Source organism: Mauremys mutica, chromosome 3 (assembly GCF_020497125.1).
Source record: "Mauremys mutica isolate MM-2020 ecotype Southern chromosome 3, ASM2049712v1, whole genome shotgun sequence".
NCBI lineage: Eukaryota > Metazoa > Chordata > Testudines > Geoemydidae > Mauremys > Mauremys mutica.
Window position 1 is genome coordinate 65354303 of NC_059074.1, and position 27558 is coordinate 65381860.

The following is a 27558-nucleotide window of genomic DNA, read 5'->3' on the forward strand; positions in this document are numbered from 1 at the left end:
CTGGGACACGGACTCAACCGTGAGGCTACACCCAACCCTGACACAGCACAAGGACCAGGTCTGCCCAGAAACACGCCAGGTCCTTACCCATCTGTGCCAGGTGCACCAGGTATGGCCAGGCAGGCTCAGCAAGGCAGGATCCAAGTGTGGAGGGGCTTAGTGTGAGGAGATCCAGGTGTAGGTTGAGAGTGTTCTGTGTGGGACAATCTGGGTGTGGGTATCTCAGTGGGGGATCCAGGTGTGGCATGGATCTGGATGCATTGGGGCTTGTTGGGGCACTCTGGCTGCAACAGTGTTGGAACTCTGCAGAGGGGTCCAGGTGAAGGTGGTGGGGCTCTGGGCGTGGGGGAGATAGAGCTCGGCAGGGAGGTCTAGCTATGGGATATAGATGCTGGGGAAGTGGGGCTCAGAGGGGTGGGGATCTAGGTGCAGCTGGTTGGGGCTCGGTGGGGTAGGGATCCAGTATGGATGGCTTGTCGGAGTGGTCCAGGTGCAGGGGGAGAGGTGCTCAGCAGGGGGGTTTTGAGTGTGGGGGATGAAGCTCGGTGAGAGGGTCTAGGTATGAGGGGGTCTGGATGCATGGGGGTAGGGTGAATGGGGGAGCAGCTCCCTGTATGGGGATCCCTCCCCCTGCAGCTGAGAAGCGATGGGTGCAGGAAGCGGGAGAGGGGAGAGGACGTTGCAGAGCTTCCTGCAGCTGGGGGAGAAATCTGGGAGTGGATCTGACTTGACCCTGGATGCCGTGCAGGGGAAAAGTAAGTCCCATTCTCCCCAGCTCAGCTGGGACTAGCAGTTGAGCCCAGCGCAGGGTAGGAGCCACCAGCTGGGTCCCACCTCCTGCCCCACAGTGATTTAGCTCTCTGCTGGCTGCCCTGGGCCCCCAAAACATACTGCTGGGAAGGGTTGCATGACCGCTCTTGTGGCTTCCCTTTGCTTCCCTGTCAGAAAGTCATTTTTCTGCGGGGAAGCAAATAAATCTGCAGGGTACATAAATTCTGAGCATGTGCAGTGGTGCATAATTTCCCCAGGAGTAACACACAAAGCAGAGTATACTGTATACATGCACAAAAAGCATACGTAGATATAGTACTAAGAGAACTTTTTGTTCCTTTTAAAAAACTTTTTATTAAGGCAAATTTACAATGAAATTTTAACATACTACATCATATATTAGTTATTCAGGATCAGGTTAATTCAAAGAATCTGGCTTGATGGCTGGGGAGCCCTCCTCCCATGAGTATGCTAAAAAGGGTGACCAAATTTATAAATATGTATCCTCTTTTTGTTGCTTCTCTTGTGTACATGTGACAATCAGGGTCCAGACACCCCAGGGGGAGAACAGAAGGGTTAAACTCAAAAATAAAAGCTATTAAACCAACTGACTGAATACTATGTTGTTTTCCTGTAAGAGGATATCAAGATCTTTTATGAAATTTTATAATGCACTGAACTTAATAATCATTATGAGATATGTACACAGATTATGGTTATGAAGGTATGTGGGTGTGTATATATAGAAAAATTAATGGTTACTGTGTTGCAGCTTCAGCATCACCTCACAACAGGGTGGTAAAGGAATCAGGCAGGAAGAGGCTACCTCTCCAACCAGACAAGTCTGGCTTTGAGCACCTAGCTATTGTCCAGCCCAGAAAAAAACCAATATGGAACCATCCAAGCAAACAGGAACAGCTGAAACTGAAAAGAAAATGTAATCTTTGGAACCCAAGAAAGGAGAGATTTTCCCCCACTTTGAATATCTATAGTGACTGAAAAAAACGCAAACCCTTTTAAAATGGAAAGGGTTTGAACTGAAGGCTAATCAGAACTTGGGGGACAGGAGGCTGTCTGTGAATGCTGGATACCTCTGACATGCTGTAGAATTGCTTTAAAGCAATAGATAACTCTTATTAGCAAAGGGGTTTTAGCCAATATGAAAGTGTAAAGCCGGAGGTGGCGTCTTTATGTTTATTTTCTGTATAACATGTATATGTTTGTTTTCCTTTACTATTTCATTTTTGAATCTGTGGGTTATTTTTTATAAATACGTTTTTAAATACATTTATATATAAACTTTTTGTTTATTTTTATCCCAAGCAGATCTCTGGTGTGCAAACTGCATGGAGTATATATGCCAAAGTGAGGTGGTAACTGGCAGGCTGGTGTCACCCTAAAAAGCGTAACTTGGCTGGTGAGACCTTATGTTGGCAGGCTACTGGTGACAGAGAATTAACCACAGCTGCGTAGCAAAAAGGTGCCTAAATTCCCCCAAACCTACAGGGCTGGTGGTGCCAGAGCCCCTTACTGGTCTGGGCGGAATCCAAAACATCATAGTATGTACTTGGCTTGAAAGCTTTTCTATTGCAAGAACAATTTATACCTCAATTCCATAGGAGGAGAAGTCACATTTTTCCAATAATGTGAAATACAAAGTCTTACTGCTAACAATAAAAAATTAATTGGTTGTTCTGTTAAAAATGTAGATCCTTTATTGGACCATTAAGTAAGCAGGTCAGGGGATCTCTAGGAAGGTACTATTTGGCCATAAAGATGAATTGCTAAAAATTTCTTCCCAAAACTGTCTAATTCCACAATCACCACATCTGCAAGTATGTTCCCCTTTCCACACAACCACTCCAACAGAGTGTCTCCCTAGTAGCAAAAATATGACTGTTTTTAACTTGAGACAAATGCCATCTAAACAGTAATTTATAACAATTTGCTTTGTGACAGACACAAACTGAAGATGTATATCCCCTTTCCCATACAGAGACCCACTCATTCAGATCAAATTCTTTGTCTGGGTCCCTCTCACATCTTTTCATCAGAGTTGTTTACTTATCAATATCTTTTTCAGTCAAAATTGTATACATCTTAGAAATTAAACCTTTTGTTCCAGCTTGCTCTTGGATCAACTCCTCAAATGTGATTAAAGGTCTAGATTAGTGGTTCTCAAACTTTTTTACTGGTGACCCCTTTCACATAGCAAGCCTCTGAGTGCGACCCCCCCTTATAAATTAAAAACACGCTTTTATATATTTAAACACCATTATAAATGCTGGAGACAAAGCGGGGTTTGGGGTGGAGGCCGACAGCTCACGACCCCCCATGTAATAACCTTGTGACCCCCTGAGGGGTCCCAACCCCCAGTTTGAGAACCCCTGGTCTAGATAATGCCATCTTGTATCCAGATTTCAGAGTGTGAAATATTAAACGATGAAGTGAATTTCATACTGGACATCTGAACCAACTAATACTAACTTCTTTATCAAAATAACTGCTTAAAATATATAAATGTACTTATAGGAGTAGAAAACTTATACTACCTTACAAATAAAGAGCTAAAATGTTAAAAGGAAATATTGTTTTCTGATTTGAAAGATGGCATTTAGATATTTGAGTGTTTATTACATAATCACTGATTTTAAAGGCTTTTAAAAATTATTATGAATAGTGTACCCACCTCAGCAGTAGTGAGAAAAATGTCTTCACTTATATATCTCAATCCACATGAAACAACACCAAGGGCAACTCCAGGAAACACATATGCATTGTTACCCTGTCCAGGATAGAAAGTGCGCCCACTTGGAAGAGTCACAGGGTCAAAGGGGCTTCCACTTGCAAAAATGCCACGCCCCTAAAAGAAAATATGTTTTGAAAGTGTTACTAGTTTGTTTGAGAGGAAACTTGTTCTCATGAAGGTTTTACATAACCATTTAAATATTTAACGTATTACAGATTTTCACTTATATCTTAACTAATTTTCTTGGCACTCTTCATTGGATATTAGATTTATTTGACCCGACAGATGTCCTGGATGACAGAATGCTGATCATTGTATCTACAGAGTATCCTGTGTGGCTGATTTATGCTATGGAGAAGATACTGGCTTATTAGGAAGCAACAGATTATATACATTAATTCAGAAGCCATGAATGTGATTAAGAGAAAAGATAAGGGAAAGTGTAAGCCAGTGTTAATGATCAATTCCTTTATCATCATGGGAAATACAGATGTGTAAATATCAGGAAGTATGGGAGGAAACGTCTATATTTGTAAAATTCAATTAGTGTCATGCTGCCAAATGTAAGCTTTAGATGAGGTGACTTTAGGTGTCTCGCTTTTCTGTTAAATTGAAGTTCACACTGTGCTGAGGGCCAGCACAACACATATGAACCAATTAAATCCTCAAAATAGGGCTTAAGGAGGATTTAAGTAGTGTATAGTCCTTGTGCTGACTGTTTGCAAAGGAATTAAATTCACTCTTAGCAAAGGCTAAGAGCACTGGTGACATACCCAATCTCCATTGCCTTTTGTGGATGTCTGAGGAGTTGTCTTGGAGGCAATTGTGAGCCCTATCTTATTAGTGCTTTCCCCATGTAGCTGATGATCTATAGCAGGGCAAAAGGCGAGCTGATTTGCACTGACACACTGCCTGGGTCCTGGCCACCAGTCCGGGGGGCTCTGCATTTTAATTTAATTTTAAATGAAGCTTCTTAAACATTTTTTAAAAACCTTATTTACTTTACATACAACAATAGTTTAGTTATATATTATAGACTTGTAGAAAGAGACTTTCTAAAAAGATTAAAATGTATTACTGGCACGCGAAACCTTAAATTAGAGTGAATAAATGAAGACTCGGCACATCACTTCTGAAAGGTCGCCGACCCCTGATCTATAGTTAAGAAACAAAAATCTAAATTCACAATAATGAGAAGTGAAATTCCAGAGGCTCTACTTAAACTACCTATGGTTCTGAGCCTTGCCTTGCCGAGATGAGAGTACTTTAGGCTTTAAATAGTAAGGTCAATTAGGGGTAGGATGCTTATACTCAGCCCTACAAGAGGTCCTTTGTCCAGCCCCCTTTAAAATTGCTAAAATTATTAATTTTACTATTCAATAGTTTTGAGAGACTCCTTGTAGCACAAAATGTTAAAGTTTATTTTAGGAAGCTGAAACATGTATTTTAAAACACACCAATGTTCCTATTCAGGATATTTTGTTTTGCTTGGTGCCATGAAGTATTATCATGGATTATTTATTATATGTTTTGGTGAGAGATATGCCAGTATATCTTTAGCTCTGATTACCAGATATAGCTGCTGTCATAAACAGATAGTTAAGGGTTAAGGTCTCTTTTACCTGTAAAGGGTTAACATGCAGTACCTGATGACCACCTGATCAGAGGACCAATCAGAGACAAGATAATTTCAAATCTCTGTGGAGGGAAGCCTTTGTCTGTGTTCTTTGTTAGAGAGTTCTCTTTTTGGATCTAAGAGAGGCCAGTCATGTTTCCAAGTTCTCCTGGAGTAGTTTCTACTATTCAATAGTGAGTATTAATTAGAAAGGCGGATTAGTCTTATAATTTGATTTCTACATTTGCAATTGTGTGTTGCTGAAGGAATTTCTTTAATTCTGTACTGTTATTGCTTTTACTGAAAAAGAAAGGAGGGGGGATTCTCTCCAGAGATTGAGAAGTTTAGACCTGTATATTGTTCCATCTTGGTTACAGAGACAGTGACTTTCTTTTTTATTCGTTAATAAATTCTTTTCTATTAATGACTTGGTTGGTCTTTCCTTGGGTGGATTCTCAGGGAAAGAGGAGGAGGGAGGTATCCCTCTGTAGTTAGATCCCGGTGTCTCTCCTAGGAAAAGGGATGGGGGAGGAAGCAGGGGGGAATGGTTTATTTCTCCTGGGTGTAAGAACTCCATGGATTTGGAGCTCTTGGGATCCCCAAGGATTTTGGGGAAGGACTGTGTCCCAATCCACGTACCTGATTGGGTGGTGGCAGCTTTTACTAGATCTAAACTAGGATTTTTAGTTTAGAGGGAAACCAGTGCAGGTCCCCATATTGGAACCCAACAGCTCTAAGTGGGGGTGAGACCTATGACAGCTGCCCATTATAATCAACCGTTCATACTGTATGCATTCCTGTTTGACTCTTCTATTGCACGGTCATATGTACTTTTCAGTAGAGGAATGGGACATGCTACATTTTTGTTTGTATGACAGTATTTAAAAGGCTTCCTTATACAAGTGGAGAAATCCAATACAGAACCCATGATCCAATACAAAAGGCAGATGCATCAGTTGCTCACACTGCTGCTGTGGTTATTAACGCTCACTCCAGAACCATAGGACTTTAAAAAAAATGAACAAAAAACAAACTAGTTCTTTGATCTAAATTTTATTCACAAATAACCAGTTCTCTGTACTTTTCACCTGTGTCTTTAGTTACCGGAAATCTGAGTAACAGAGGTCAATGATCTTGGGGCCCTATTCTCAATATAGAATTATTTCTAATATTTTGCTTCCAGCAATAAGGCATATCTATCTTACTGAATATTTATAAATACAAAAAATATCTTTAAGGAAAAACAGGTCACTGTGCATTTAAATGACACATAGAAGGTGGAACTAAATCAAACATAACATATATTACTAACAGTCTCATAATTGACAATTACTGATATGTTAAGTATAGTAATGAAGGACTGAGAGTATTAGTCAAGCATCTAAAGGCTGGCCATAATGCATTGCCAGCCTACTAAATGCTGCTCCATCCTAACTTGGTGGGGAGATTCTTGCAGATGGAATATAGAGTGGACGTTCTCTGTCACTAACTGCAGTACACAGGAACAGTTAGCTAAAAGCACTAAAACACTTCAATAAGGCTCCTCTCATTTCTTTGCCGTTTAATTTAGAATAAAAATATGGCTGTTTCATAGCCCCATGAAATGTATTAATAATAAAAATTAGTGAAATATTTTTCTGCCTAGTATTTCTGAAATGCAAATTAAAATCAAGCTATTCAGAGATCATTTTGTTTGTTTGGTGTTTGTTTTGTTTTGCTTCAATGGAATTATCAGATTTGTGATGTTACACATTTAACTGGTCTCCATATAGAGAATTAACTAGTAGGTATTTCTAATCTAGAGCTTCTAAATTCACCTAAAACAAATAAGATTTTAAAACGTAACAAAGCAATTGTTGATAGCTGTTTGTTTTTCTTTATCTAACACTAGATTTAGTGAATATATACATTAACCTTCCATTACCTCAGTCATCTGGTAGCACTGCTCTGCAGAGCACTCTGCTTTGCTGGTTGGGTTACTTAAGGCAAAAATGATAGGCTGCTTGTTAAAGGAAGCCATATCCTTGAGAATCTGTTTTGTAAATGCACCACCAATGGCTGCAACTCCTAAATAAAAGAAGAGAAACACATGACAGAAAATGTAGGGAATGCAGTTTGTTCAAGATATTCATGAATGTCATTTTGAAAAGGAGTAACAATACAATAACATTTTCTTTTACTACAGCTTCTCTATTAACATTTAGTTGATTTTTCCTCCTACTTCCATGATAAAAACAAAGGAGTAACTTTTACATGTGCATAAGCTCTGGACTTCTGCAATTGCTAACAATGGGAAAGTTACTTACCTGTTACTTACCAGTTCAGTAGCTGGGCTTTTAGTCACAAAATAATGCTAGACCCCACCCCTCATCCCCCGTACAGGGCAGAAAATAAACTAAATAAAGCTAAAACCTAATTATTAAATATAAATAACTACAAGTATTTTTAAAAACGTAATTAAATATGCAACTAGAAAAAAAAAAGATGGATGTTGCCAGCTGGGTCCGTCTCACACCCAGGAATGATTCAAAGGAACTGCGAGTAGGTTGGTTGTTCTTTCTCCCTTATACATTCAAGGGGGAGGGCTCAAGGGCATCAACGGTGCAAGTAGGACCAATAGACGCTGCTGGCTAACATGTTCCGATTTCCAGGTTATGGGGCGCCTGCACACCAGAAGCAGAACTCATTTAGAGAAGCACTCGAAGAATACTAGTTAGCTAATGTTTGTCTAATGCTTTGATGAAGTAAACCAATGAAGTACCATGTATATTTTTGATAGGGTGTTTCTCCCCCTCCCCCCTCATTGCAACCTTGAGCAAAAATCAAGCACAATCACACACACTTTCTACACAATTTAGTGCAAGGGCTGTGTGGCACTAACCAGCCCAATTGGACAGCTGGGGTTTGGGAAAGGCCATGCATTGGCCCTCCACAGTAGCAAGACTACTTCAGACAACCTTTTGGGAAAATTCAAGGGCTACATTTCCTTTGCATGCCAGGGAGCTCCAGGAGCTCAACAACATAGGAACAGGCCATAGTGGGTCAGACCAATGGTACACCTAACCCAGTATTCTGTCTTCTGACGGTGGCTGGTGCCAGACACTTCAGAGGGAATGAACAGAACAAGGTAATTATCAAATGATCCATCCCTGTTGTCCACTCCCGCTCTGGCAATCAGAGGTTTAGGGACACAGAGCATGGGGTTGCATCCTTGACCATCTTGGCTAATAGTCATTAATAGACTCTCCTCCATGAACTTACCTAATTCTTTTTTGAACCCAGTTATACTTTCGGCTTTCACAACATCTCCTGGTAATGAGTTTCACAGGTAGACTGTGTATTGTGTGCAGAAGTATTTCCTTATGTTTGTTTTAAACATGCTACCTATCAATTTTGTTGGGTGACCCCTGATTCTTGTGTTATGTGAATGGTAAATAACACTCCTATTCTTTTTCCTCTACAGCATTCATGATTTTATAGACCTCTATCATATCCCCCCTTAGTCATCTCTTTTCTAAGATGAAAAGTCCCCATCTTTTTAATCTCTCCTCATATGGAAGCTGTTCCATACTCTTAATCATTTTTTGCCCTTCTCTGAACCTTTTCCAATTCTAATATATCTTTTTTGAGATAGGGTGACCAGAACTGCATGCAGTATTCAAGGCATAGGCATACCATGAATTTATATGGTGACATTATGATATTTTCTGTCCTTTTATCTATCCCTTTCCTAATGATTCCTAACATTGTTAGCTTTTTTCACTGCTGCACATGGAGCAGAAATTATCAGATAATTATCCACAATGACTCCAAGATCTTTTTCTTGAGTGGTAACAGCTAATTTAGACATCATCATTTTGTGTGTACAGTTGCATTTATCAACATTTAATTTTTGTAACTGTTCACAATCTGCTTTGGACTTAACTATCTTGAGTAATTTTGTAACTTTGCCCCTTTGTTTTACCCCTTTTTCCAGATCATTTATGAACATGTTGAACAGCACAGGTCAGAGTACAGATCCTTGGAGGAACCCCGCTATTTACCTCTCTCCACTGTGAAAAATGATTGTTTTCTCCAACCCTTTGGCCTGGTCTACACTGGGGGTGGGGGGAAGGGTGTCGATCTAAGCTATGCAACTTCAGCTACGTGAAGAACGTCACTGAAGCTGACGTACTTAGATCGACTTACCGTGGTGTCTTCACTGCGGTGAGTCGACTGCTGCCTCTCCCCCGTCGACTCCACCTGCGCCTCTCGCGGCGGTGGAGTACAGGAGTTGACAGAAGAGTGCTTGGGAGTCGATTTATTACGGCTGGATTGATCGCTGCCCGCCGATCCGGTGGGTAGTGTAGATATACCCTTTGTTTCCTGTCTTTTAACCAGTTACTTATCCATGAGAGGACCTTGCCTCTTAATCTGATGCTTGCTTCTTTTGCTTAAGACCCTTTGGTGAGGGACTTTACTTTGTCAAGGGCTTCCTGAAAGTCCAAGTACACTATATCCATTGGATCACCCTTGTCCATGTTTGTTGACATCCTCAAAGAATTCTAACAGATTGGTAAGGCATGATTTCCCTTTACAAAAGCCAGGGTGACTCTTCCACAACATATTCTGTTCATCTATATGTCTGATAATTCTGTTCTTTACTGTAGTTTCAACCAATTTGCCTGGTACTGAAGTTAGGCATACCAGCGTTTAATAGCCACGATTGCCTCTGGAGTCTTTTTTTTTTAAATCTGTGTTACATTAGCTATCCTCCTGTCATCTAGTACAGAGGCGGATTTCAGCAATAGATTACATAGCATAGTGAGTAGTCTAGCTCCTTCAGTACTTTTGGGTGAATACCATCTGGTCCTTGTGACTTATTACTGTTTAATTTATCCATTTATTCCAAAACCTTCTCTATTGACACCTCAGTCTGGGACAGTTCCTCAGACTTATCACCAAAAAAGAATGGGTTACTTGTGAGAATGTCCCTCACAGCTTCTGCAGTGAACTTATTCAGAGAATTCATTTAGTTTCTCTGTGATGGCCTTGTATTCCTTGAGTGCTCCTTTAGCAATTTGAGTGTCCTGTGGCCCCATTGACTGGTAGGTTTCCTGCTTCAAATGTACTTAATTTTTTTCCTGTTAGTTTTTGTGTCTTTTGCTGGTTGCTCTTCAAATTCTTTTTTGGTCTGCCTAATTGTACTATTACACTTGACTTGCCAGAATTTATGCTTCTTTCTATTTTCCTCAGTAGTATTTGACTTACAAATTTTTAAAAGATGATTTCTTGTCTCTAACTGCCTCTTTTACTCTATTGTTTAGCCATGGTGGCATTTTTTTGGCCCTCTTGCTGTTTTTTTTATTTGGTGTATACATTTAATTTGAGCTTCTATTACGGTGTTTTTAAATAGTTTCCATGCAGATTGCAGGCATTTCACTCATTCACTCCTTTGACTATTCCTTTTAATTTCCATTTGACTAGCTTCTTTATTTTTATGTAATTCCCCTTTTTTTAAATTAAATGCTACCATGGTGGGCTTCTTTGGTATTTTCCCCCTTAGAAGGATGTTAAATTTAATTACATTATGGCTGCTATTATTGAACGGTTCAGCTATATTCACCTCTTGGACTATATTCTGTGCTTAGGACTAAATCAAGAATTGCCTCTCCTGTTGTGGGTTAGAGGACTAGCTTCTCCAAGAAGCAGTTATTAATGGTGTCTAGAAAGTTTCTCTCCGCATTGGTCCAGAGGTGATATGTAACCAGTCAACATGGGAACAGTTGAAATCTCCCATGATGATTGGTTTTCTGTTTTTATAGCTGCTCTAATCTCCCTGAGCATTTTACAATCTCTGTTACTATCCTGACCAGGTGGATGGTACTATATTTCTACTGCTATTCTTATTATACATGCATGGAATTTCTATTCACAGAGATTCTGTAATACAATTTGATTCATTTAAGACTTTTACAGTATTTGAGTCTATGCTGTCTTTCAAATATAGTGCCACTACCCTAGCAGCATGACCTACTCTGTCATTTGTACGTATTTTGTACCCTGGTATTGCCATGTCCCATTTATTATCATCATTCCACCAAGTTTCTTGATAGCTATTATATCAATATCATTTAATGCCAGGCAATCAAGTTCACCCATCTTAGTACCGGTATATAGACTTTTAGCATTTGTATACAAGCACTTATAAAATTTGTCAATGTTTAGTTGTCTGCCTTCATGTGATTTAACTGAATGGGACTCTTTTGTCTGTTTCTCTTCAGTTCCTATCTGTACTTTATCAACTTCTATCCTCTCCCCTTTACTAGGATATAGAGTATCCCCTTTAATAATTTTTTCTGTAAAGGATGTCTCTGTTCAAACCATGTGTTCCTCCACACCTGTCAGCTTTCCCCCAGCCATTAGTTTAAAAACTCCTCTACAACCTTTTTAATTTTACATACCAGCAATCTGGTTCCATTATTGTCTAGGTGGGGTCCATCCTTCCTGTGCAAGCTCCTCCTTTCCAAAAAGATTCCCCAGTTTCTAATAAACCTAAATCCCTCCTCCTAACACCATCACCTCATCCACACATTGAGACCTTGGCAGTACTGCCTGTCTAACTGGCCCTGAGGCACTTTGGCTCCTGCAGCTCCATCTGCAGCAGTGAGACTCATGTATCATCATCTTCAATGCAAGGCAGAATCCAGCTACAAGCCACAATCCAATTTTGTGAATTTCTCTCTTCACTTTTACATAGAACAGAACAGAGCTGGCATATATTGTTTGACATGCATATTATCTCAAGAAAGAGAGAACAGGATGCACTCTATGTCCTACTGCCATGTGCAATAAACTGGGAGGTTTCTGAATAGGAGCTTACTTACCTGTAAGTGGAGACTCTTCGAGATGTGTGGTCCCTATCTGTACTCTACGGGAGGGCTTACGCAGGCACACCATACGCCTGGAGTTGGAGAATTTGAAAGTAGCGTCTGTTGGTGCATGCATATGCCCTGGCTCACCTCGTGCTTCCGTCTGAGGTGATAAAAGGCAGGGCAGACAGATCGCATTTCCAGTTCCTTCTCCACCATGAATCAGATAGATCCATAGCAGAGGGGAAGGAATGTGGGAAGTGGAAGTGAAGGCCAAGACCATAATTGGGTTAAAAAAGGAACTAGATAAATTCATGGATAGGTCGATCAATGGCTATTAGCCAGGATGGGCAGAGATAGTGTCCCTAGCCTGTTTGCCAGAAGCTGGGAATGAGTGACAGGGGATGGATCACTTGATGATTACCTGTTCTGTTCATTCCCTCTGGGGCACCTGGCACTGTTGGAAGACAGGATACTGGGCTAGATGGACCTTTGGTCTGACCCAGTAGGGCCATTCTTATGTTCTTATATGTGAAGCGAATAGTTCTCTGGTCAGAATCCGCCATTGTGTAAAGATGTCATGTACTACTGCATCATGAAGTTCCATTTGTGGTTGACCTCAAAATGTCAGCTGAGTGAGCCCACAAGCACATTCTGTGTTCCTGGATGATAGGCTGTGGACAAGAGGATCTGGTGATTGATGCATTGATTCCAGAGATTGACCGCTTCTGCACATAAAGCGGTCAATTTCATTCTTCCCTGTTCGTTGATGTAGAAAGCAGCAGTAGTGTTGTCTCACGTGATGGGAACAGATGAATGGGAGAAAGGACTGGTATGCCTTTCTTACAGCTCATAGTTCCAGGATATTGATGTGCATCCTGGATTCTCAGGGAGACCATGTTCCTTGTGTCATGTGATTGTCCATGTTTACTCTCCAGTCTATGAGAGATGTGTTGGTAATGATAATCTTGTCCGGTGAGGATGGCAGGAAGGGAACTCCTACGCATACATGGGTTGGGTCTGTGCACCATTGAAGGGAGGACAGCACCCTGGTGGGCACTGTCCATAGTGTGATGTTTTGGTGAGTAAACTGACTGGGCCCAAGTTTGGAGGCAGCAAAGGCAGTCACGTATGTACATGAAGCTACGTGGCCGAGGGACGGACAAGTACTGGTTGGAACATAAGGATTGTTGATGATGCGTGTGATGCTCTCTCTCATTCCTTAGAATCTGTCTATCAGCAGGTAGGCCCATGCTGTGATCGAATTGATTGTGACCCCTATAAAGTCCCGGTATTGTGTGGAGTCTAGGACTGATTTCTCGGCATTGATGCTGACTCCCAGGGACAAAAGAAGGCTGAGTAACATGGAGGTTAACACTTGGGCTTTGTGCCTGGACCGTGCAGCTAGAATCCAGTTGTTGAGATATAGAAACACAAGGGCCCCTAACGGCTGATATAGGCTGCTACGACAGAGAAAACTTTGGTGAAGACTATGGGAGTGGTGGCTGTTCTGAAAGGGGAACCCTATACTGGAAATGGTGGGTGCCAATTATGAATCTTAGGAAGTGTCTGTGGGCCGAATGGATATCAATGTAAAAATAAGCATCCTGCGTATCAAGAGCTGTGAACCACATGCCTTTTTCTAGAGATGGGATAATAGCTGCCAATGTGACCATATGAAACTTGAGTTTGTGGATGAAGCGATTGAGATGACAGCGATTGAGAACTGGTCTCCACCCACCTTTCTTCTTGGTATCAGGAAGAAAGTCAAATAGAACCACGTTCCTTGGTATTCCAGGGAACATATTCTACTGTGCCCTGTTATAGTAAGGAATTCACCTCTTGGGTGAAAATGCTATCATGAGAGTGGTCCCCGAGATGGAATAGGGAGGGGTTTTTTTTGGAGGAGGTAGTGTGATGAATTAAATTGTATAGCCATGATGGATGATGTTCAGCACCCATTTAGCCATTGTTTTTGCACTCCAAGTTTGGGGGAAGAGTGTTAAATGACCCCCACAAAGAGGTAGGGGGTTGTGAGGTGGTATGCAAGATGGTTGGTGTCTCTTGAGGCAGTCTCAAAAATATCTCTTGGCAGTTGTAGCTGTGAGGTGAAAGCCTGTGAAGGAGGTCCGGCGAGGCAGTATCTCTGGGATTTCTTTCACTTCCTCGGTGGCTTATAAGGTCGCTGAGGGTAGAATTGGGGGGACCTGTAGCATTGGGTGGATGGTGGGCAGTTGAATTTACACTTCAGGGCATGAGTGTAGCTATCCAGTGAGTGAAAGGTGGCTCTGGAGTCCTTGAGGGTATATAGTGTATCATCGGTCTTTTGATTAAGAAGATGGGATTCATTGAAGGGGAGATCTTCAGTAGTGTTTTGTGTTTCCCTAGGGAAACTGGAGGCATGGAGCCAAGATTCCCTATGCATAACTATAGCCATAGCCATGGCCCTCGAGGAGGTATCTGCTGTGTCCACTGCCAATTAGAGTTCTGTTCTGGCTACCAGCTTCCCTTCCTCAATGAGCACCTGAAAACGAGTCCAGTCCCGTTGTGAGAGGCTATCAATAAATTCCTCATATTTTCTGTAATTTAGGAAGTCGTGAGAGTATGAAATCCTGAATTGGAGACTAGATGATGAAAAGACCTTATGCCCCAAAAGGTCCAAATGCTTCCCCTTCTTGTTAGATGGTATAGAATGAGGGTGCTGTTGTCTGGCTCTTTCAGTCACTGCTTGGACAACCAGAGAGATTGGGTGTGTGTAAAGAAGAGAATAGATGGTAAATGGGATATATATTGTAATGATATACTGATACTTACTGCGTATTGTGTTAGTATTTAATACATACAGATACTTTTAGCTGGATGCATATCATGGATCTTTTACTCTAATCTTCAATTTAACTGTTTTTTTTAGCCTTATTTTCTCTAAACACTTTTTGTCTACTATGTGATTTTGGGTTTCAATCTTGGATGTTGATATAGTGTATCTCTTTTGCAAGTCAATTGCTTTGTTGGCCTGAAGAAAAATAAGGGTGAATTCACAAATCTTATTTTACAGATTGGGTAAAATTTTTCAGATAGAACTTTTTTGGAGAAAAATGGAGATCTGACAACACTGAAAAGTGCTCTGAATTCATGTCAGTTTCACCAAATTATTATGGTAAAAAAAATACCCCTTAAAAAAATCAAAACATTTCCAAAATGAAAAATTTAATTTTTTGGTTTGGAATGACTTTATTTCAAAATCTCCTTTGATTTTATTAAAAAACAATTGGAAACGTTTAAAGTAGTCAATATTGAAATGAGACTTTTTGATTTTGTTGAAACTAAATGTTTCATTTGGTCTTTTTTTTTTAATTTGCCAAAATTTTTGAAAACTTTCTGTTTTGGTTCAACCCCAATTTTTTTCAAATTTTCATAATTGTCAGCAAACAAACAAACAAATCAGTTATTTGCACAGCTTTAATTGGAATAGTATTTTGAAATGGTTATGCAGCATTTGACTATATCAGTGAAAAAAAGGAAATGTTTCAGAAAAACCAAGTCAAGTCCCGCTTATTAGATTAATCACTAAGTGAAACAGTGAAAATGTTTTCAAAAATTCCGTCCTCTTTGTTGAAGGCTTACAAGATATAGGTTGGGGCAGTAATCCAATTGGTATTCTAAATTTAATTTTTTTTTTAATGTTGTGGTAGTGGCACAGAGTAAGATATCTTCACACTTTCTAACACCGATTAACAGTTTTAGTGACTAGATAGATTTTTAAAAGGTTACTTATACTGCAAAAATTCAAGAACATTTTGCCTTTTTATTCCTGAAACAGGTAGTAGAAAACTGTTTTAACTCTGCTGTATAGAGAATTGAAACATCCTTTCAGCTAGTTACTTCATTGAGATCAATATCCTGTAGTTCTTTTAAAGTCAATGACAGTCTTGCCTAAACAAAAGCTGCAGGATCAGAACCCAAATGTGAGACCAGAAATCTATGTAATCAGATGGAGAATGCAGGTGACTGTACAGTCATACACGTATGTATGCTCCACTTTCCTCATTCTAACTTCTGAGGTTATTTATGCTATAGTATAGTACAGTACAGTACATAAATTCAGAAGTAATATTGGGAAGAAGATGTGCTTCCTCACCAGAAGTTCAAGAAAACATGGATAATTCTACCACTAATATGTAGGCTTTAGAATGAAAGCACTGTTATATGTTTGCCACATTCTTCTTATTATTTAATGTTTATTTGCAGTAGCATCCACAATGTGCTAGGTACATTCCATATACTTAAGAATTACCTGTTCAGAAGAGCTCATAATCTTCCCTTTATACAATATTCATAGTGTATACAAACAATAAAACAAAGTCTCATGCCTTAAAAATATATCATTTGAATAAATAATTACCTATAAGTACAGTTGGTTTTATAGCTCTAACAATATCTTCCAGATTTTTCATTTCATCATGTTTATGGGCAAACCTTTCTTTCTCAGTTGTTAATGAGGAACGCTCCTAAGTGAACAAAAGCAAAAAATGCATTTATTAAAAATGTGCTGGGACCATGATATTCCCTGTGCAAACTGATACACACCTCAAAAAGAGATATTCTGGTAATTAATTATCGCTGTTATGTTTAGCGTATGGCACTTGTATTAGCAAATAACAAAATGTTAGAAAAATTCTTAAATTGTACATTGCATCATGCTCTTACAAGGACAACTAATCCATTTGTCCAAATGTAAATACCTGGAATGTGAACATTTTAAAAACTGACAATTTCATTGCACCACAAATTGTCAAAAATCATGCACTACATTTGCTTTATAATTTTGCTAAAAGCTGAACAATTGTACAAACTTTAAAAGAAACAAATAATTCATGTAATATTGCAACCTTGTACAATTTTAAGTAGCTGAATTTTGATACTTTGAAAATTGGTTTAATAATAAAAAACCTGACCTAATGATAACAGAGTTTAATTGTCTTTAGTGACATTCTATTGGCTCAGAATGTATTTGTTTATAAAACCCATGATATAGGACTAATTAATGCTACTGTGGACTATGCATTTTCCATAAGTATTATTCAAACAAAAACACTCTCTCTTAGAAGCTTCAAGTCTTTTCTTGTGTAAAAGATCAGGAGTCATCTAAAATATGGACTCTCTGGCTGCAAAATTTTAGTTTTTGTAATAACTTGGGATAAACATCTCTAACCAGGCACTAATGAAAACATTTTTCCAGTAACGAAAATGACTTATGTTAGTTGTAAGTCAATTAAGTTTTCATCTGAGGCCTTGTGTACATTAGAGATTTCAGCTATCTCTGGCCAGCCACCAGTCAAACTGCACCAAGTGAAAGCCCTAGTGTAGACAGGCAAAAGCGCTACAGGCTGTGATTTGACTGGTACAGTTTACCTGGGCTATAGCTATAGTTTGAAATCAATGGGAGCTGCTGGGGTATCCGGACTTCTCAGACTTGTTGAGATGTCTAAATATGGAGAAAGCACTATCCTTAAGCACTCGTTTCTAAAAATTTTACCTGAGCAGTTTAAAATGGAAATGCTTGAGAGAACCTTGACTACATGCTCGATTGGATACTATTTTACTGATGTGTTTTCCAACCATGCATTGCTGGTCTCAATAGAAGAAAATTTCCTTCATCTTTCCAAGTTAGCAACAATTATTGAGATAAAATCATCCTTGGTGTAACTCCATTGAAGCTTAAGGAGTTTCACCAAGGACAAATTTGGCTCATGTATTTTAAAACTGGATCTAACAGTGGATTCGTTCTACTTTTCAGAAACTATATTTTGGGGTTTTTTATTTTTAAGAAAAAATTGCTTTAATGTTTTACACAAAAAGGCTGTGGTTTGGTGCAAATTACATCACTGCACTTACTCTGCTCCTCCTTCTCTTTGGACAGTAACCACAAGACTTGGCAAACATAATAAAAGGCCATTTTTCATCTGCAGCAGGAGGAAATGGTTCCAGGGGAGACCACAAGAAGTTGTGCAGGTCTGTCATGTGGTTAGAACTGACTGAGCTGCTTTGGTTTACAGGAAACCAGTTTCTCTTCTCTCACCCTTGATTATAGGGAATTTTCACAGATTTATCCACTTCTACAGATTTCTTAAATGACTGAAACAGAGTGTTTTAAGTGGAGAGGGTTATGTCCTCATGTGCTTATATGGGTTTTAAGTATGTTCTTAGAACTACTATCACAGAAATAGTGAGATAAATGCACCTGATTTCCTTCTTGGGTGAAATATAAAACCCACCACCTCTCACAGGTGCAGTAAAATTAGCCACTTTTGGCATGTCCATGATGAAGCTAGTGCACAGTCAATGAGACTTTGAAGATTGCTGTTTTTAAATTCTCCAGCAGATGTCATTGCAGTCTACAAATGCGTTTTTGAGGATTAATTGGTAATTAGCATGTGCTAATCTCTGGAAGCTGATTGGCTGAGCTTGAGTATCACATGTCGGTACACGGGACATTAACATATGCAATTCCCTGAAAGATGATTGGCTGAAATATGATAATAAATTAATAGCTAATGAGCTGAAATTGCACATAAAGGTGACAGCCAGCAGGCTAAAACTTTGTAGGGATAGGGACCAGCAAGAGAGCGGAACGCTGCCGGACACCTACCAGAAGACACCTGCGCAAGAGAAGCCACCTGAGAAGCTACATTGAAACCCAGCAAAGGAAGAGCCGCTTGAAAACCAGTGGCTGTTACAGCAACAGCAGCAGCCCACCTAGGGTTCCAGGGTTGCCTTGGCAATGACTGTTTCTGGCACCCAGCCAGCAGCAACAACCAACGGGCTTCTCTCTCTCTTACCTGGAGGAGGAAGCAGCAGCGGACAACCCAGCAGCCCATAACTCATCATCAGACAACGCTCCCAAACGTCACTCACTAAAACTGACATAGCAGAAGGACCGTTCCGGTGACGAGTCAGAAGGATTTTATAAAAGCTTCTGTAAGTCTTAAATTTTTCTATTTGACATCCTAGGGCGTATGGGTTTCAAATGCAAATAAAGCTGGATGCCTATGGTTTGAGTGAGATTCCCCCTACGCATTCAATAACTGTAAGATCAGCGATTACTGGATGTTAGAGTTAATCGATGTATTGTTACATGTTTATGTTATATGCTTGATTGTTATAGAGTATTAAGTAAATGATTATATTGTTAACTCTATAACATATAATAATCTAAGTGGAATTGTTATTTCTGTGCTGTGTTTTTATTTATCGCACCACTTCCTTTACACTGTATCAGTAACCTTTACTGTTTTTTTTATGTCTATCTCTCCTTTTTTATTGTAATCCTTCACTTCTAAATAAATTCTATTTTTGTTCTTGAAGAATTTACTGCCTGCTGCCTATTCTTGATTGGAGGGCTGTATCCGTATCCTTCAGGGAGGAAGTTAGCTGGCCATGGTTAACGGCTTTTCTCTGGAAAATCCGTAGGGTGGACAACACCTTTAATACCAGAATAGGCAAATTAACAAGATAGTGAGGTTCAAATCTTCCAGTAACACCCTGTCACTCTTCTCTTCTGCAGACTAAGTAAACCCAGTTCCCTGAGCCTCTCCTCATAAGTCATTTGCCACAGGCCCTAATAATTTTCGTTGCCCTCCGCCGGACTCTCTCGAATTTGTCCACATCCTTTCTGTAGTGGGGAGGCCAAAACTGGACCCAATACTCTAGATCTGGCCTCGCCAGTGCTGAATAGAGGGGAATAATCACTTCCCTCGATCTGCTGGCAATGCTCCTACTAATGCAGCCCAATATGCCGTTAGCCTTCTTGGCAACAAGGGCACACTGTTGACTCATATCCAGCTTACTGTTCACTGTAATTCCCAAGTCCTTTTCTGCAGAACTGCCGCTTAGCCAGTCGGTCCGCAGCCTGTAGCGGTGCATGGGATTCTTCCGTCCTAAGTGCAAGACTCTGCACTTGTCCTCGTTGAACCTCATCAGATTTATTTTGTCCCAATCCTCCAATTTGTCTAGGTCACTCTGGACCCTACTTTCCCCCCCAGTTTAGTGTCATCTGCGAACTTGCTGAGGGTGCAATCCATCCCATCATCCAGATAATTCATTAAGATGTTGAACAAAACTGGCCCCTGAGGCACTCCACTTGATACTGGCTGCCAACTAGACATCGAGTTGTTGATCACAACCCGTTGAGCCCGATGAGCTAGCCAGCTTTCTATCCACCTTATAGTCCATTCATCCAATACATACTTCTTTAACTTGAGGGCAAGAATACTGTGGGAGACCATATCAAAAGCTTTGCTAAAGTCAACGTATATCACGTCCACTGCTTTCCCCATATGCACAGAGTCAGTTATCTCATGATAGAAGGCAATCAGGTCAGTCAGGCATGACTTGCCCTTGGTGAATCCATGTTGACGGTTCCTGATCACCTTTCTCTCCTCCAAGTGCTTCAAAATGGATTCCTTGTGGACCTGGCTCCATGATTTTTCCAGGGACTGAGGTGAGGCTGACCAGTCTGCAGTTCCCCGGATTCTCCTTCTTCCCTTTTTTAAAGATGGGTATTATATTTGCCTTTTTCTAATCGCCCAGGACCTTCCCTGATCGCCACGAGTTTTCAAAGATAATGGGCAATGGCTCTGCAATCACATCAGCCAATTCCCACAGAACCCTCGGATGCATTGCATCCGACCCCATGGACTTGTGCATGCCCAGATTTTCTAAATAGTTCTCAACCTGTTTTTTCACCACTGAGGGCTGCTCACCTCCTCCCCATACTGTGCTGCCCAGTGCGGCAGTCTGAGAGCTGACCTTGTCTGTGAAGACCAAGGCAAAAAAAAGCATTGAGTACTTCACCTTTTTCCACATAATCTGTCACTAGGTTGCCTCCCCCATTCAGTAAGGGTCCCACACTTTCCCTGATGTTCTTCTTGTGGCTGATATACCTGTAGAAACCCTTCTTGTTAACCTTCACATCCCTTGCTAGCTGCAACTCCAGTTGTACTTTGGCCTTCCTGATTACATCCTGCATGCTCAAGCAATATTTTTATACTCTTCCCTAGTCATCTGTTCAAGCTTCCACTTCTTGTAAGCTTCCTTTTTGTGTTTAAGATCACTGAAGATTTCACTGTTAAGCCAAGCTGGTCGCCTGCCATATTTGCTATTCTTTCTGCACATCAGGATGGTTTGTTCCTGCACCCTCAATAACATTTCTTTAAAATATAGTCAGCTCTCCTGGACTCCTTTCCCCCTCATATTAGCCTCCTAGGAGATCCTTCCCATCAATTCTCTGAGGGAGTCAAAGTCTGCTTTTCTGAAGTCTAGGGTCTGTATTCTGCTGCTCTCCTTTCTTCCTCTTGTCAAAGGCTTTCTGAAAGTCCAAGTACATTATGTCCACGGATCATTCTTGTCCACAAGTTTGTTGACCCCCTCAAAGTATTCTAATAGATTGGTGAGGCATGATTTCCCTTTACAAAAGCTGTGTTGACTCTTCCCCAACAAATTGTGTTCATCTATGTGTCCGATAATTCTGCTCTTTACTATAGTTTCAACCAATTTGCCTGGTACTGAAGATAGGCTTACCGACCTGTAATTGCCAGAATCATCTCTGGAATCTTTTTTAAAAATTGGTGTCACATTAGCTATCCTCCAGTCATCTGGTACAGAAGCTGATTTAAGTGATATGTTACATACCACACTTAGTGGTTCTGAAATTTTACATTTGAGTTCCTTCAGAACTCCTGGGTGAATACCATCTGGTTCTGGTGACATATCACTATTTAATTTATCAATTTGTTCCAAACCCTCCTCTATTAACCCCTCAATCGGATAGTTCCTTAGTAATGAAGCTGCTGTTTCCCTGGAGAACACTGAACAATGACCTTTATAGACTTTAGTCTAGTTGCTAATCTTCTGCCTTTATCCTTCACTATTATTAAACATTCATTATATTAAGATATACATGGAATATTCCAAGTTTTGAACCTGTGACTCAGTGCTGCATCCCATTAACAATAGAGAGGACTTTCACACTTGAAACTTAGAGAGGACACTTTTCAGGCACACATATCAGAGGATGTGCTACTATGTTCTATGTAACATTCATATAGGGGTAGAACATACTGGCCTCAACCGGATTAGGGTCCATTGTGCTGGGCACTGTACAAATGTATAGTAAATGACAGTCTTGTCTGAAAGATCATAATCTAAAAAAGACATGGCTGGACACCAAAGCCAATGGACCAAAGAGCGGGCTCCCAACTTGGCACCTCTACTGCTGTTAAGATGGAGAGGGAGGAGGAAGTAAAAAAATCAGCTGGCCAAAGACAGGACCATCCAATAGGAGGAAAAAAGCAGCCTCTAGCTGGAGAGTTCAGGTGGAGTATAGCCACTGCCAGATTTCCTAAATAAACTTTGCTCTTCTGGGCCAGATATCAATTTCTTTGAGCTTGATAGAACTGCTCTGTCAGAAAAGGGTGATTTTTCAGAGCCACTAATACTTCACAAAAAGAATAAATCCGGGCAGACAACATTTGATATCTCACACCATTTTCCTTAGCAATTAAAGAATAAGTAAATTAATGGCTTAATTACAAAAATATTAAGTTATGTGAAGGCTGAGAATAAAAACAAAGAAATTCTTAGTTAAGACTATCACAGTATCCAGGGCGGGCTTACAACATTTTGGCACCTGAGGCAAGGAGCTCAAATGACGCCCCCATGCCCCCTCGCTTGGGCCAAAACTTTGAAAGGTCTCAATTCTGCCTTCTTTCTGTTCTACTCCTCTCATGGTACTGCTCTGCTACCTATCCCAATAAAGGAGAACTAACAACTTAAAATGCCTTATTAAAAATTTTTAAGTAACACTTAACTTTAAAACACCTGAACAGCAAATGTAACTTTTCTTGTCTGCATAGTAAACACTGGCATTTTTTATCAGGTTGAATAATCAAAGTGGTGCTTTCCGTGCCTTCTTGGTTCCAAAGATTTGAACTGCTTCCTGAAGGTCCACAGTCTGGGCCAACTCATGCTCTATTGAGATGGCAGCAAGGCCAACCAGCCTCTCCTGTGTCATTGTGGAGTGTAGATGTGTTTTTATTAACTTCAGCTTGGAGAAGCTGCGTTCTCCACTGGCAACTGTTACAGTAAGTGTTAGAAGTATGCGCAGAGCAACAAAAGCATTTGGAAAGAGGGTGGTCATCTATTTGTGCACATATATTCCAGACCAGCCTTTGGAGTTAATCCTGCTGAAATGTACAGGCAAGTCTCATCTTATGCGGGGGTTCCGTTCCGCGGTTAGCGCGTAAAGCGAAAACCGCGTATAGTGAAACACGCATTGAGTTGAATGGTGGGCGGAATCGCCCGCACTACAGATGCAGTTTTTATATTGTTGTTTTTCTTTTCCCCCCCATTTTTGCCGACCACACAAAGCTGAATTCGTGCATGTTAAATGCGCCTAAGATGCGACTTCCCTGTATCTTGAAAGGGCTTTCAGTTCATCCCCTAAATCACTCGCATCAATATCGCGCATGTCATTATGTGTCAACACTGTCTCTAGTGCCTGCATTGCTGGTGTAGGTCTTCTTCAGGTATAGTGAGGGGTTTTGGAATATCAGACAACATCCCAAATATACTGCTGTGTTCCTTGAGCTGCATGAAATGTTCTTCAACTGACTATATTGCACAGTCTAGCACCTGGTTAAATAATTCAACTTTGAATTGTTGTTTGGGGTCTCTTATGGGATCATCCTGTGCCTTGTAATCAAAATGTCTTGAATGGGTGGCAAAATAGCTTCAGTGTCAAGTTCCTCTCCCAACTTCTGTGCACTCTTCAGAACATTGTGAAATCCCTCCTCTGACTGGTAAGACTGTAGGTATGACTTTGCTTTGTCCGGTTGTTCCATTGCTCCAGATGTATCAAGGTCAACATCTTGGAGTCTCTTGCTTACAACATTTATTTCAAACAGTATGTCATGCCACAACACTAAGCCACGCAGAAATTTGAAGTTATGTATGTTTCTGGTGATTCCATTTCCCTCTGCCACTGTTCTCCCAGTAACAGTTCCTGTCATAGCATTATCCTCCATAATGGCAACTATGGCATCATCTGTCTTCCCAATTTGGTGTTTGATAGGCTTTATTGCCTCCACTCGACTTTCCCATCGTGTGGCACTCAGTGGTTTCAGTGTCAAAGAGGATGTTCCCAGATGTTGCTTCAAAATTTGCCATCGATGAGTTGATGCAGAGAAAAATACATAGATGCTTTGAATTACATTAAAAAATTCAGCAGCCTCACTAGAAGCTGATGCTGCATCACTAACTACTAATTTCAATGAATGAGAACTGCATGGGACAAAAATGCTCGAGGGTTTAACTCTTGGATCCGTGTCTGCACTCCTCTGTTCTTTCCTCTCATGTTGGCACCGTTATCGTAGCCCTGACCTCTCATGTCAGCTATCGCAATTCCCATATCTTCCAGCTTTTTAAGAAGCACATTTGTCATACCAGCTCCTGGAGTATCATCAATGTCAATAAATTCTAGAGAATACTCTCTGACCGTCACTATTGCAGGGACAATTTCACTAAGTTCTGTTGTTGTTACAAAACACACCATTAAATTAATTTGTTCCGTATGGCTGATGTCAAGTGTGCAGTCCAGAATAACACAGTAATATCTTGCTGACTTCAGATCTGCCACAATCTTCTGTTTGACTTTTGTTGCCAGTAACTGTATGATCTCAGTTTGAATTGTTTTTCCAAGGTAGTGGTGTGTGTACATTTCTTGGGTGGTGACTCTTCTTAGATGCTCCTGGAGTACAGCATCAAACTCAGCCATCAGCTCCACAATTTTAAGGAAGTTTCCATTGTTTGGCACATACGGCTGATCTGAAGTGCCACACAGTGCTAGGTTTTGGGTAGCAAGCATTCTCACAATGGCAATCAATGGGCCTTTTCAGAACATTTTGCCAGTAAAGAGACTTTGATGCAATATTCTCTTGATGCTGATCATCTGTGGTAGCCTTTAACCTTAGTCTCATCTCAAGCTCTTTCCACCTATGGAATGCTTTCTGATGATTTGCTGCCTTCTCGTGGCATGCCAGATTTCTAGCCAGATTTTTCCAGTCCTTTGTTCCTGTAGAACCCAATGTGGCTGGAACATTAGACTGGAAGAATTTGCAACAAAAACAGTATGCAGCATAAGCCATGGCCTCTCCACTTTGTCACCATTGGGGATTTCACGCCAGTAATGTGTTGGATGGAAACTTCTATTTTCATTGTCTTTGGGGAACATGAAGTTTTTCACTTGCTGTGGCCCATGCAGTACAAGGAAGTCTCTCAGGCTACTGCTCAAGTGGGTCCACAGTCCTGGATCATCTAGACTTAAGGAACTAAACTCAGCAGCAGCAGTTGTTTCTTGCGCCTCCACCACACTCTTCTCTGATCTACACTTTTCTTCAGGAATGTGCATAGTTACATCCATTTGAGATGGAGATATGGATACTGCAGTAGCTGCCAGGTCACCTGCACTCTGACTAACTGGAAGATCAGGCATCTCCTCACCACTCACATCTTCACCGGGGCCAGAAGGCTCACCGTGAACATTTTTCCATGTATCTCAGGAGAGTTCCTTACTGCTTAGATAGAAAAGCTTCCTCTGATTTCTTTCTTTTTCTGAATACTGCCCCAGAGGGGCGTTTTCTTCTTTAACTCCTGACTGCTGTTCTGTGCCAGCTATAGTGGCTCTCAGTTGAAGGGGACAAATAAGCAGGCTGGTAGCAGAGCCTGAGTGAGGGAAGATATCAGCGTCTTAAGGGCCTAACTGGCTTCTACCACTTCAGTTGACTGCCTGTTCTCCTCAAGTGGGTTCAGGGAAGCAGCAGGAAACAGGAAGCTCCCTGAGAAGATGGTGTTAATCAGTCCAAGCTCCTGGGGGTGCCAGAGAGGTACAGAAGAGGTTCCTCCTCCTCTCTCTCCCTGAAGCACCTGCTGCTTTCTATTATTCCCTCTCAGCTTTTCTCCTGCCTGCCTTGTGTCCTCCTTCCTCCAGCACAGCATTCCACCATCTTTGTGCATCTAGAGCAGAAAGACTAGATCTGCACCAGCACCTATAAGACTAGATATGCACCAGCAGCAAACACAATTTTTTTACACTCTTGGTCCTAGTGGCACCCCCCCACAGTCTGGCACCTGAGGCGACTGCCTCAGTTCGCCTCATGGTAAGGCCAGCTCTGACAGTATCCATAAGTTAGACTCGCTGTGGTTAAAGAATGGAGCATATGACATACCTTGTCAAGAATTCTGATATTTTGAGAATCAACACACTAATACCTAAAAACAGTGAGGTCTGACGGAAGATGCCCACCTCAGCTTAGAATTTTGTTGCTTTTATTGATTTTTTGTCACAGTTTTAACCTTACTTAACTCCTCTTTCGAGTTACTGTCTAGTTGGACAGTTTGACTCCAAATCATAAAAAAGCAAACAATGCAACCTGAAAATCAATATGCTGCTTGGTTAGAAGCCAATTCAGTATCTTAGTGACAAGGTAATATGAGCTAAATGCTTTATTACTTATAAGACCAACATGTGAATTACAACGTGGACTGTGTTAATCAGCAGATGAGGAAGACAGATGAAAAACAGCAAGGTTCTCCGAAGAAGATATGCATATATGAGGGTCTTGACAATGCCAGAAGACTAGCCTGAGCAAATACTGATATTTAAATTAAAAATATATATTACCATTATTATATATGGTTATTAATAGTAAGTTACAGACATAGTACAACACCAAGGCACTTTACTATCTTAGATGGCAAACAAAATACTGTAAGAAAAATGAAATAGGAGAATTCAGTAGCTAATGTGGAGAGCCTGTCCAAAACAGTTCTGTATTCCCAATATTAGTAGAAAACCAGTTTTTAGACATGCAAATTCTGACAAACAGCATGACAAGGAAAATATATTTAAAGAGCTTTTGGTATCAAAATTTAAAATAAATTTACATCATCATTGGCACAGAAATGGAAACTTACCCCAAGTCGCCAGATTACAGAACCAAGCAGAAGCTCAGATAAACAAAACAAAATTGGCTTCTGAAGAGAAACCTTAGAGACCCCATAGACAACAGCTGTAAAAACAGGACTCCAGACTGTAAAACTGACATATTGAGAGTGATATTAAAAATAGGAGGTAAACCATACAAATGGTCCCAATTTGGGGCCTGATAGTTGGACCTATTATGGTGGATCTAGCCACCTGGGAGTTCCCACTTTGTAGTATCCCTGAATAGCATAGTAGCTTTATGTAACCAGGGAAAAGGGACAATGGTCAGAGCATTTCCAAGCTGTAGCTTCTTCTTAATAATCATTGCTAGAATAGCTCCTTGAGGCCACTGGCAGCTAGGAATAAATTAGAGTAGCCCTCAGAATGCTCTACCTTATATTAGGACAGAACTGGCACTCATCTGGTCCCAGAATCAAGAAGCCACAAAGCTAATATAAAACCACTTGCCTCCATGTCCTATCTAGTCCTGTTCCAAGCCCAGCTTATCTAGACCAGAGAATCCAGTGGCGTG

At 40.7% G+C, this 27558-nt stretch overlaps 1 protein-coding gene across 1 annotated transcript in view; it reads right to left on the reverse strand.

The window, feature by feature from the left end:
• Positions 1-27558, reverse strand: part of ME1 (malic enzyme 1) — a 359661-nt gene that overhangs the window by 17189 nt on the left and 314914 nt on the right. The window contains exons 10-12 of the mRNA XM_045009647.1: positions 16389-16494; positions 7060-7202; positions 3461-3634 (exon numbers count right to left, since the gene is read on the reverse strand). Coding sequence (XP_044865582.1) covers positions 3461-3634; positions 7060-7202; positions 16389-16494 — 423 coding nt within the window. The remainder of the gene's footprint in view (positions 1-3460; positions 3635-7059; positions 7203-16388; positions 16495-27558) is intronic.